Raw genomic sequence first — 12,356 nt, 5'->3', positions numbered from 1 at the left:
AATGCCAAACTAAAAGAAATGAAATCTTTAAAAAAAAAAAAAAAAAAGAACATTAAGAATTACCTATGTATTTAGACACATAGCAACATATCTAAGATTTAAACAAAAACTTTAAGGAATGCTTATAATTTTTCATCAAGCCAGCATCAACTGAATTATAAGGGACTCTACTAATTTCTTTTTTTCTTTAGCCTGAGAAATTTGTTTTATCTATGATCACTTATCAAAAATGTTATCAGGCGGGACTTCCCTGGCAGTCCAGCGATTAAGACTCCATGCTTCCACTGCAGGGGACATGGGTTCGATCCCTGGTCAAGGAGCTAAGATCTTGCATGCCATGCAGTGCGGCCAAAAAATCTTTAAAAATTAAAAAAAAATTTTTAAAAAAGGTTATCAGGCAAAGGGTTAGTTTCAAGATTTATGGTAGCTTACACTGAAAATCCTAAGTGCTAGACAAAATCCAAAGAAAGAGAACATAAACCAGATAACCACCAAGCCTTACCACAGCATAACAATTTATTGAGACCTTGATATCATATAGATAAAATACACAGCACCACCTTAATTTAAAAATGGAAAAAGTGCTGGCAGGCTGTAGAGAGGAAGTGTATAATTAGTGAAATTAGACCCTTTGAAATTCCTCTGGGAGTTGAAGAAAAGTCAAGATTACGTGAAGCTGGCAAAACAGAAAGAAACAAAGCAAAAACAAAAAAACTCACTCCTGCTCAACTACAGGACAAAATCAAACCATCCGTCTAATTTAACTAAGCAAAATCATCACAGGCCCCTGGCCTAGACCACAACTAAAAAGAACCAGGCAAAACATTAACATGGCTTCTCGGGGAAACATCCCTCCCTGACATTCTCAGTTTCCCCCACAACAAAGTGGCCACCAGTGACTTTAACCACCTCATTGGAGAGCTGTGGCTTCTGCTTCCTGTGATACTTGCCTTCTTCCCCCTCCACCATCCATTCTCCCCGCAGCGCTCCTTCACCCTCTACACTAACGTTGTCTGTGTAAAATACAAATTTCAATTTCATCTTGACACTCTTCAAAGTTTCCAAAAGCCCTTAGGATGAAGAACAAAATCACAGTACAGCCTACAAGGCTCTAGAAGTTCTGTCCCCCATCTACCTCTCCACCCTTAACTCCATCGTTAGCCCTTTGCTGGGTACCTTCTTACCACCTTGATCTCTCTTTTCCTCCAAGTCATCTGATTTTCCTCATTTCTAGGACTGTGTCCCTAATCCCCCAGTCTAGGTTTACACCCTCATGTCTCCACACACTGATCAGAATTCTAATTCTGTAGTTGAGCATCTGACCATTTCTTCAAAGACTGTATGTTCCACGAAACTATAAGATCCGTACCTGTTTTGTTCACCAGTATGTTCCCAGCACCCAGTACATAGTAGGCACTCAATAACTATTTGAAAAACACATGAATTAATGACTATAACAAAAGGTTACTAACCATATCTTAGAAGGTACTACAAAGCAACCTAAAAAAGGTACATCAAATTTTTTAAAAATTGCAAAACACAGGACCAAACAATTCCCAAAAGAAAAAATATAAACAGCCAACAAAATTATGAAAATATGCTTCCCCATCATCAGTGATCAAATAAAAACAAAATTTTAAATTTCCCAATTACATTATAAAAGATTAAAGATATGGAAATAGTTATGGGTATTAACATAAACAAATTATTATAATCTATTGAAGGACAATTTGGCAAAATGAAAATTTTAAACTATAATATACTTGATCCAGTTATTTTATTTTTAAACATTTCTTCCACAAAAATAAGTTCATAAATATACAAGAATGTTTACTACAGAATTCTTTCTAACAGTAAAAAACTAGAAATAACCTAATAAGTTGTATTATATCAGAATAACGGATTGCTACACAGCCTTTAAAAGAATGAGATCAACCTGAACTTGCTGATACAGAAACATGTTATATTCTTAAATTAATCAAATAAGCTACAGAACAATATATGCTGTATAATCCCACCTTTCAAAGAAATGTGTTATTTTTTTGTCTATGCATAATCAGAAGTCTGGAACCACACACACCAAACTGTTATAAGTTATAATCTCTGTGGAAAAACATTCGGGATGAGGAGTAATTTTATTATTATCTTGTTGATTTTTGTATTGTTCAAGTTTTGCAATGAGTACTAAAAACATACAAAAGTAAAGCTACTCAAATTAATATTCCCTCACCAAAACAAAAAAAACAACAACAACCCAAATTCACTGGTCACATTTGGTATACAGTAGGCACTCAGTAAGGGGTAACTCAGAACCTCGACCCCTGGACCCTAAACTACCTGTTCAGCTTCATCCGGCACACTCTTGATCTTGAGCCTCCTCCACTCTGACTAGTCTGTTTCCCAAAAACATCCTGAAACTTATCAATTCTGTGCTCCTGCTTAGGTTTTTCTCTCAGCCTGGAAGGCCCTTCCAATGCCTCTTGTCTCCTGTATACTACAGCCAGCAGGCCACCTGCTCCCCCCGGCCATTACATACACACAAATACATACACATACACACACACCTGCCAAACTCCATTTCATTGTTAAGACTGTGACCAAACGCCATATCCCTCCTGAAGCCTTTCCCAGTCTCCCAGTCAGAATTAAAGGCTACTTCCTTAACTCCCCCATATAACTTTGTTTACATTTCACTTTCAGTATTAACCACCATGGCTGACACTAAGATCCTTCAGAGTAGAAGCCAGGTCAGTGACCTTGGCCCTCCTAAATATATAACCCAGTGCCTGGGATGGAGCAGGGCTTCCACACTTGTTTGTTGGTCTGAATCACACGGAAATGTAAGATGATGAGAAAACACTTTACAGAAAGATTCAACATTCACAAGAAAAACTGCAGTAAATCACTCTCTGGTTGTCCCTGCTGCAGTCTGCCATAGCACTGTGACAAATGAAACCTGGCATTACCTGCTGCTATACTTCTTGGCATTCCACAGCTCCAGTGACAGCTTTGTGGTATATTCAGGGTGTCTTTTCCAGAAATCCTGTGCCTTTCATCACCTCCTGACGGAAAAGACTGCACAGGATCAGTGTTGTTTGGTAAGGCTATTCTCAGGAACACAATAATGGTTCTAGAATTTGACTTGAGTATTCTTCCATTTCTCCAGAAATTCTTTCAGATTAAATACTGCCTTAGACTACAGCTTTGGCAACAGACACGCAGACCTGGCTTCAATCTCAACTGGGTCTCCCTAGGAAAGCTATTAAACCTAGGTAAGCCCACATTTCTTCATGCATGAAAGGGGAAAAATAATAGTACCTATACTTCACAGAGTTTTTGAGAACTGAGTGAGATTAAATGAGAATTAACTACAACTACATGACCCTGTTACATGCTTAGCAAAATGCCTGCCTCAATTACCAATAAGTATGAGTTATCATTTTTAGTGTTATGTTACTGTAAATATCTTTCCAAGTTTGCTGATGCCCTATTTCTGACAGGCTAATATTAAAAACCATGTGAAAGACAAAGGAGGACTTGACCAAAGACTGAAGATTACATTCCTATATTAAACTGAACTATAAATGTATATACAAAATCGATAAATTCAAGTCTTTCCTTACCAATAATGAATGAAAAGCTTTCCTCAAATTCTGCTCCCTGGACAAGAATCACCCATGGATTCACACAACAGAAAACCAAATCACACGACATGTGCAGGAACGATTCAGCATCAAACTCAAAAAACTGAGAAACACTACTGTTCAAATTTCTTTATGATGCTTGGATGTGAATTTATGGGTTATTTTTTTTTAACCAGAATACAAAAAAAAAAGAGAAGACAAAATTGTAAACATGATTTCTGCTCTGAAAAAACTGCATAAGCACACATTAAAGTGTTCAGTAAATGGTTACTTTTTATCACCATGCATAATTACATGGTTAATTTTTGTTTTATTTTCTGTTAAATGTCTGCTCCCACTTGACTGCACACCCCTGAGGGTAGGGACCATATCTTCCAGGCTCTTGCTCTTCCCAAGTACCAGAGCAAAGGCTCACACGTATGTCTGGTTAAACAGGTAACAATACCTGATGCATGGAGGTGGAAAAACTGTGGGTACAACATTTATCTTCCCTCTATTTGGCATTTTGTTACTCAAATTCTGTGTGTACTATTAAAATTTCAATATTTAAAACTTATATCTGGGGCTTCCCTGGGCGCAGTGGTTGAGAGTCCGCCTGCCGATGCAGGGGACCCGGTTTCGTGCCCTGGTCGGGGATGATCCCACCTGCCGCGGAGCGGCTGGGCCCGTGAGCCATAGCCGCTGAGCCTGCGCGTCCGGAGCCTGTGCTCCGCAACGGGAGAGGCCACAGCAGTGAGAGGCCTGCGCACCGAAAAAAAAAAAAAAAATTATATCTGAACACACAGCATTTGGTTTGGAAGTGGTACAAAAGCATATAAGTCATTTACAGCTAAATTTCAGATTCTAAAACTTTCCCAGGACCCCCTCTTATACTGAAAGAAAAATGAGAAAGGAAAGGTAGCTCCATCTCCTAGTACTTGAAATACAGAAGAAATGCCTCCATCACGGCAGTGGTTCTCGATTGTGGCCCCAGACAATTGGTGGTCTCCAAGGGTGCCTTGCATGCTCCACTGATGGATCAAAATTGAGAATATACCTCTGTCTAGGTGACTGCCTACTCAACACAAAAATGAGCAAAAAAAGGAAGACCTGCCCACTGTGACCTAAATGACAGAAAGAAACAAGTCACACAAAGCAAGCTCGAGAATGTGCAGCATAATCCCCAATCCCTTAGAGATACGGAGTTAATGCTTCATCATCAGATACTAACTTCCTTGACTCCAGAAAGCAAACTAGGAAGCTGCCTTCCAGAAAAGAAACGTATGAGGCAATAAACACTGAAAACATCCCTTCAACTTCATTCTTATCTCTTCTTCTGTTTTCTTACCCCACCTAAGAAGCCTTGGCAACATAATCCATGCCACTGCCCTCAAGTCCCTTTCTGCCAGTGTTTCTCAGCAGAATGGCAGGTCCAGTGAGAAGACACAAATATTATGAAGAAGCCTTTTCAGAACCACCTCCCTAAAGTAAGAAAAGAAAACAACAAAATAACAATTAAAAAAAAAAAACAGTACAAGCAGTCCTTGCTTTGCACAGCACCGACACGCACGCATCTCAGTTGCCATAAGGAACACAAGTCCTCTAACAGGACAGTTGAATTACAGTGACCACAGTGACATTTCACAAAAATGAATAATCGAAAGAGGGAACTGGCCAACAAACATGAAAGCAGGGCAAATAAATGACAAGTGGTTAACACTGAAAGTGACATTCAAATCAAATGTAAAAGGAGTTATAAAAGAATTAGCTGTGGGAATATCGACACTGCTGTCATTGGAGAGATTCCAGACATGCAGCCAGAGGAAAATGAGTGAAGGCGAACTTACCACATACGGGGAAAGAGGCTGGGACGAAAAGGACAAAGATGTCCCAGAGCAAGCTGTGCCAGCAAAAAACGCCACGTTAAAGGAACACTTGTTCTGTATTGCAAGTTATATGACTTAAAATTACTTCTGATACTTTTTTTTTTACAAAGAAATACAATCTTAATGTTTTAAATTACACTGTACTAAATGTTTTACTTCTTTTTTTTCCGTTTCTCTCTACTTCCACAATCTACAGTAAGAGAGTTATTAACATTGACAAGAATTTTTAAAGGTCGTTAAATAATCATTTTCATCAATTATTAAGATCACTTTGCATGACGTCCACTCGCACATTCATCTTTCCAGCCCCAAATTACACGCAAAGGACTGCCTGCACTTCACACTGCAGAGCACCAACACTCGCCGAAGTTCCTTCACCTGTAACCCAGTTAAAAGTAACTGAGACAATACCCTGAGAAAACCATAATTCAAAAAGAGTCATGTACCAAAATGTTCACTGCAGCTCTATTTACAATAGCCCAGAGATGGAAACAACCTAAATGCCCATCATCGGATGAATGGATAAAGAAGATGTGGCACATATATACAATGGAATATTACTCAGCCATAAAAAGAAACGAAATTGAGCTATTTGTAATGAGGTGGATAGACCTAGAGTCTGTCATACAGAGTGAAGTAAGTCAGAAAGAGAAAGACAAATACCGTATTGTAACACATATATATGGAATTGAAGGAAAAAAATGTCATGAAAAACCTAGGGGTAAGACAGGAATAAAGACACAGACCTACCAGAGAATGGACTTGAGGATATGGGGAGCGGGAACGGTAAGCTGTGACAAAGCAAGAGAGAGGCATGGACATATATACACTACCAAACGTAAGGTAGATAGCTAGTGGGAAGCAGCCGCATAGCACAGGGATATCAGCTCGGTGCTTTGTGACCGCCTGGAGGGGTGGGATAGGGAGGGTGGGAGGGAGGGAGACGCAAGAGGGAAGAGATATGGGAACATATGTATATGTATAACTGATTCACTTTGTTATGAAGCAGAAACTAACACACCACTGTAAAGCAATTATACTCCAATAAAGATGTAAAATAAAATTTTTTTTAAATTTTAAAAAATAAAGTAACTGAGACAGGGATGCTTTCGGTTTCACTCAAGTAACAACCCAGATGAACTACAAGGTCGATGAAACTGCTAAGTACTGAAAGGGAGAGAAGAGTCAGGCTGGAGGGAAAGAGTGGTTTGGAGGTATGTTTGTTTGTTTTGCATTGAAAAAAGTAGAAGAGGGCTTCCCTGGTGGCGCAGTTGGTTGAGAGTCCACCTGCTGATGCAGGGGACACAGGTTCGTGCCCCGGTCTGGGAGGATCCCACATGCCGCGGAGCGGCTGGAACCGTGAGCCATGACCGCTGAGTCTGCGCGTCCGGAGCTTGTGCTCCGCAACGGGAGAGGCCACAACAGTGAGAGGCCCGCGTACCGCAAAAAGAAAAAAAAAAAGGTAGAAAAAAGTAAGGCTACTATCAAAATTATTTCATTCCATCTTGGAGGATTTCAATACAGCTTTTTTTGTTTTTTTAAGGAATGGAATAAAGCCAGCCCTCCATATCCTGGGGTTCCGCATCGTCAGATTCAACCAAATGCAGATTCAAAATATTTGCAAAAAGAATTCCAGAAAGTTCCAAAAAGCAAAACTTGAATTTGCTGCATGCAGGCAACTATTTTCATAACATTTATATTGTATTTACAACTATTTACACAGTATTTACCTTGTATTAGGTATAATAAGTAATCTAGAAATGATTTAAAGTATACAGGAGGATGTGCATAGGTTACATGCAAATAGTACATCATTTTATATAAGGGACTTGAGCATCTGTGGATTTTGGTATCCACAGCGGACCTGGAACCAACTCCCCTTGGCTACCAAGTTTTAATTAGGCATGAACCAGATGTATACAGGTACAGTGTTGTATTTTTTCTTTTTTTTTTAATCTCATAAGCATTTTCCATGTTACTATTATAGCACATACTCTTCACAAGCACTGTTACCAATGGCCCCTAAATAGTCCATGAAATGCATCTATCATCATTTACCTAACCACTCCTCTTTTATTTCATGTTTTCCTATTATCTTCACTGAGCTAAATGTTATGAACATCTTTAGGTCACTAATACTTATTTCAAACTGCTCTCCTAAAAGCATGCACCCGTGACTGTACTCTTGGAGGTTTTTTTCTGAATAGTCTGCTCTGTGCTCCAAAAGAAAACTTAACATGCCAGAAGCTCTCTCCCTATTCAGCTCTACAGCCCTTCAATCCTGCTCCAGAAACTTCAGGAAGGAAACAGGTAAATATGTGCTCTACGTCAGGCTCCGTACTACATCTCACTTAATCCTTAGAAGCCGAGGCTCAAGACTTCTGCAAACGTGAAGCTGCATTCATTCACCCAACAAGTACTGAGTGCCTTCGAAGTGTCAGGCATTGGTCACACGGTAGTAAACAAAACAGAACTCCCTGAGGAGTGCTTAGCCTCCTCAAAGACGCTCCCAACCATTAAAAAAAAAAAAAAAAAAAAAAGGGGCCCTTCCATTTCCGGACTACTTCAATAATAAAACCCTCTAATGGCTTTCGTTATGCTTTATATAAAATCCAAATTCCTTTCCACTGCCCACCAAGACTCACCTCGGCAGGCTTTGTCTAGCTCTCCAACAGCAGCCTCTGTCACACTACCCTCACCCACTAGGCCTCAGCCACCACATTCACATCCTGAACCCTTTCCACCTGAGGATTTTCTCACGCGCTGCTCCCTCTGAACTTTCCCCTCTGCTCATCAAAATGACTAGCCCCTTACCTGTTAGGTCTTAGCTTAAACGTTAGCTCCTCAGGGCCTTCCTAGGGCACTCCATCTAAAGTAGGTTTTCCAATATTATTCTCTCTCTCTCCCACCTCAGTTCATTCCTTTCACAGTACTTATCATATAGCCTTGGTTTGTTTGCCATCAAATCTCCAAGGGCAATCACAGTACCAGTAGACAGAACACATGGCAGATAAACTGCATGCTAAATGAATTCACCAGGAATGAGATCTAGCTTCCTTGAAACTTCTACCAATCGATCCCAATTTTACCCTCTGTAACTACGAAAAAGGAAGTATGCATGTGTACCCTTCTTTAATAAAATAAATTTTAAATAAATTTTAATACAATTTTTTTTTTGTTAACTCTGACACTCACCTGTTTTTAGCAACTGCTACTGTTGCTGACTTCAGCGATAGTCTCAAGGAGCAGTAAATGGAATCCCATGTTACACTGCTTGGAATCTGAGCTCCAACACTTACACACACGAAATGTATCTCACTTGTGTGACTTTGGACAAATTATCTAACATACTATTCCTCAGTTCCCTCATTTGGAAAACTAGGATAAGACTTCAATTGTTTGTCAGGCTTAAATGAGATGATGTATGTAAAGAGCCTACCCTAGTTCCCGTCAGAGCAATGTGGATTGTCATAAGTACTACTGCCATCTCACCAGCTGGACAGGAAAACGTCTTCAACGGGGTAACATATTTTTTTGCATCTCTAAAACCTAGCTTCTACAAATATCAATCTACAATATCAATTCTACAATATCAATCTAGATTTAAAACCATCATTCCACCAGTCTGGGTAAGATCCCCCTTCCACATCTTTCCATACACTCTGAAACTAACCCTCATCGTCATTTACGATAACACTCATTTTACCCCTTCTGCCTCCACCACCTGACCCGTGCGGCCAGGTCTATCTTGTTCACCATGTTATCTCCAACACCTGCAAAAACATTTGATAATTAAACGAAGAAAGTCCTCTAGGCCTCCATCTCTCAGGAAAAGCTTTTGAAAAGGTTCTTGTCTATTTTCTGCCTCTGCCCGCTCTCCTACAGTGAAAACATAGGCAGCCAATCTGTCTTGTTCACTACTGTATCTAGTATCCCCTACTGAGCCTGTCCTAAGAAAGGTTTCAAAGTATTTATTAAAGGATTTGGGGGATGGGGGTTGATATTAAGACACGTTGATTCTCGTTGTTTTCTAAGGAATTGAACACCACTAACGCACTGGCTCAACGCGCGGCTATTTGTGCTCATCAGTATATACCATACCCAAAGCCTAGAAAAATGCTCGGAAGCAAACTAAGCAGATTATATATAAGATGAATGAATGGATACGTCATTTTCCGAGACTGAAGAAAGATACAGCAAAACGAAACCACAGTCTTGACCAGGTCTGTGAGCGACTCAAGAGTTTTGTTACATATATTTCATTCATTGCCAAGCTCTCCAGAGTATGGTTACAGTATACAATTGAAACTTTTCTTTTCCCGTTAGGTAAACCGCGGTGCGGACCCCTATCCCACCCCCGTCTCTTTCTGTCACACAGGTAGGAAACTCAGAACCTTGCCACGAGGCCCAGCGCGGCCCAGGAGCCCCGTGCTTCCTCCCAGACCGGGTGACCGGTGACCCGGGGATGATTCAGCGCGCAAAACCGGAAGGAGGTGCTAGGACAGGGAAGCCTCCGGCACCCCTAGCGCCCCCACTCTACCGCCCGGTACTCACCACCAGCGAGGCTGTGAACCCAGGCCGGTCCATGGCCACATAGACTCAGTCAAGGTTATAATTCAAAGCTGAGCCGACTCAGGTCGTGGGCCGCTGCGCTGGGCGCCGCCATCTTGAAGGCGGGGCATGTAACGCCGGCAATACCGTGGCCACGTGAGGTTGAACCACAACAAGTACACAATTACACGTGCAACCGGGGAAGCTGGGCCAGAGGGAGGGCCAGGAAGGAGGGGCGGAGCCTGGAAAGTGTGGTCGAATCAAGTCTCGCGACTCTTCTCTGCCTCCGTTTCCTACAGCTTCTGAGTGGGCCAGGTAGAGGAACTCTCGCGAGCAAACGAGCCTCGACTGGGAACCAGGCGTAGCGAACCCGATGATGAGGAAAGGGTGAAGTCCAACCGTAAACCCAAAAGAGGCGTGGCTATAGTGGAAGGCGGGGCCGTGGAGAGGCAGGACTAGCTTCAGCGGGCGAGACCTGTGGATTCCAATGAGTTATTTGCATTTATCTGTTGGTTTCACCTGTAGAAATTTTGTCTCATTTTCCATAAAACAGACTCATTATCAGAAAATTATTAAATATAGAAAAACATTTCAAAAATTTCCTTACTCGAGCTAAAAATTAATGTCCTCTACTTCTTACCAGCAGTTTTTGCACTTAATATAATTCATTTGTTCGGTTATTTACTTGCTCATCTTGTCAGCTGTAGTATCAGTTGCACACTTCAAAGACCACTTTAAGTACTTAAAGTTCCTTGCCGTGGACTTGCCTTTACATTTTTCAAACAAATACCTTCTAAGTTTCCTTCTGTTAAGAGCCAACTGCATCTCAGATGTGGTGCTCTAATACAGCCACTTTGTAAGGTAAGCACCGTTAGCATCCTCATTTTACAGAGAATCCTGATGCTCCAAGAGGTCCACTAACCAACCCAAAGCTACAGAGAACATAGCAGACCCAGGCTTGAAATTTTAGTTAATGACCTCATCATATTTCTTCAAAACCTTTGCAACAGCCTTAGGTTCTTTGCCTTTCTTCAATGTCTTTCATGCCACTTCTATAGTCAATATTCTCTTCTAGTTGAGATGTTCTAGAAATGATTAGCAGAATGCCTTCAGGGTTTCAAATTCTGAACCCCCAGAAATCTGGGAGTGGCTTACCTGAGTGGTTCTGTTACCGGCCAGGGTTCTTGGACTCCTTAATCAATAGAAATTGAAAACACACCAGACGAGAAATTCAGGCAAGGCTTTATTGGGACTCGTACTGTAGCATGACGGTGCGAAAACAAGTAACAGGTGGCCCTGCTTGCTCCCTGAGGGGAGGGCAAGCTGGTCCCTTACATGGGGCGAGGGTAGGGGCAGGTCCGGGGGTCAGGCTGCAGGGGTGGCTTGGGTGGGGTGCCCATCCTCTTGGTAGTGCTGTGTGCAAGGATCATGTGCGCTACCATGCTTTTGCTCCCGACTCCTCAGATGTGGAAGTTAGGTTTTGGGGCTTTTTGTATCTTGTTCATAATTTGCCCCAAATGCGCATGCACGCAGTTGTTTTTAGCCCTTGGAGTTTCTTTGTATTTGTTGCTTGACGAGACGTTTGTCCAGGTGCAAGCATTGCTGCAAAGGGTCCCAGGTCCCAGGTCCCAGCCTGTAACCTAGCAGGACACTACAAGGCCTTCCTGGAATAGACCCCACCCATGTCCCCTGCCTGCCTTTTGTCTGTAGAAAAACTTTAGTCAAAGAATAAATTTAATCAGAGAAGTGAGAAAATGCAGAAAGAAAGGAACACAGTCATGCAAGACAAAATAATAATACTTTGGCCATTAAACAAAGTCAAGGACATTTAGTTCTTCCCCAAGGTCTATAGATAATATTCAGAGCCTTGTCCTTTGAGCTGTTCTGCAGATACTGAAACCGCCACCAGGTGGAAGAAGTTAACCGTATGCTGCCCACAAGCACGTAGACCCCAGACCGGCTGGAACCAGAAGGTTGATGATGCTGACTCCCAATTTCCTCACCACCAACCAATCAGAAGAATGTCCACGAGCTGATCACGCCCTGCTCCCTGAACACTGTTAAAGACTCCTCACTACCCCCGTCCAGGGTGGGACATACAGTCTTAGGGGCATTAGCCTGTTGTGGTCCCCTTTGCCTGGCAAAGCAATAACGCGATTTCTTTCTACTTCACCCAAAACTCTGTCTCCCAGATTTAATTTGGCACCGGTGTACAGAGGCTAATTTCGGCAACAAGCCTGTCTCAGTTCAGGCTCTGGGTCTCTCTGATGAGGTTGCAGTCAAGGCATCGGCTAGG

General features: G+C 41.7%; 1 protein-coding gene across 2 annotated transcripts in view; it reads right to left on the bottom strand.

Annotated features, from left to right (window-relative positions):
- SLC25A26 (solute carrier family 25 member 26) overlaps positions 1 to 10,286 on the bottom strand; it is a 171,083-nt gene extending 160,797 nt beyond the window's left edge. The window contains exon 1 of one of the 2 annotated variants that reach the window (XM_022572609.3): positions 10,064 to 10,286. Coding sequence is in view for 1 of the 2 variants with exons in the window: in XM_022572608.2 (XP_022428316.1) it covers positions 10,064 to 10,096 (33 nt within the window). In the remaining variant the exon portion in view is untranslated. The remainder of the gene's footprint in view (positions 1 to 10,063) is intronic. The other variant, XM_022572608.2, reaches the window with a different exon arrangement.
- Positions 10,287 to 12,356: the final 2,070 nt, after the last annotated feature.

Source organism: Delphinapterus leucas, chromosome 10, assembly GCF_059928025.1.
Source record: "Delphinapterus leucas isolate spDelLeu-1000000601 "Yukka" chromosome 10, BTC_Dleu_Yukka2, whole genome shotgun sequence".
In the NCBI taxonomy this organism is placed as follows: domain Eukaryota; kingdom Metazoa; phylum Chordata; class Mammalia; order Artiodactyla; family Monodontidae; genus Delphinapterus; species Delphinapterus leucas.
The sequence above is the reverse complement of the archived record's forward strand: the minus strand, read 5'-3'. Positions and strand labels throughout refer to the sequence as shown.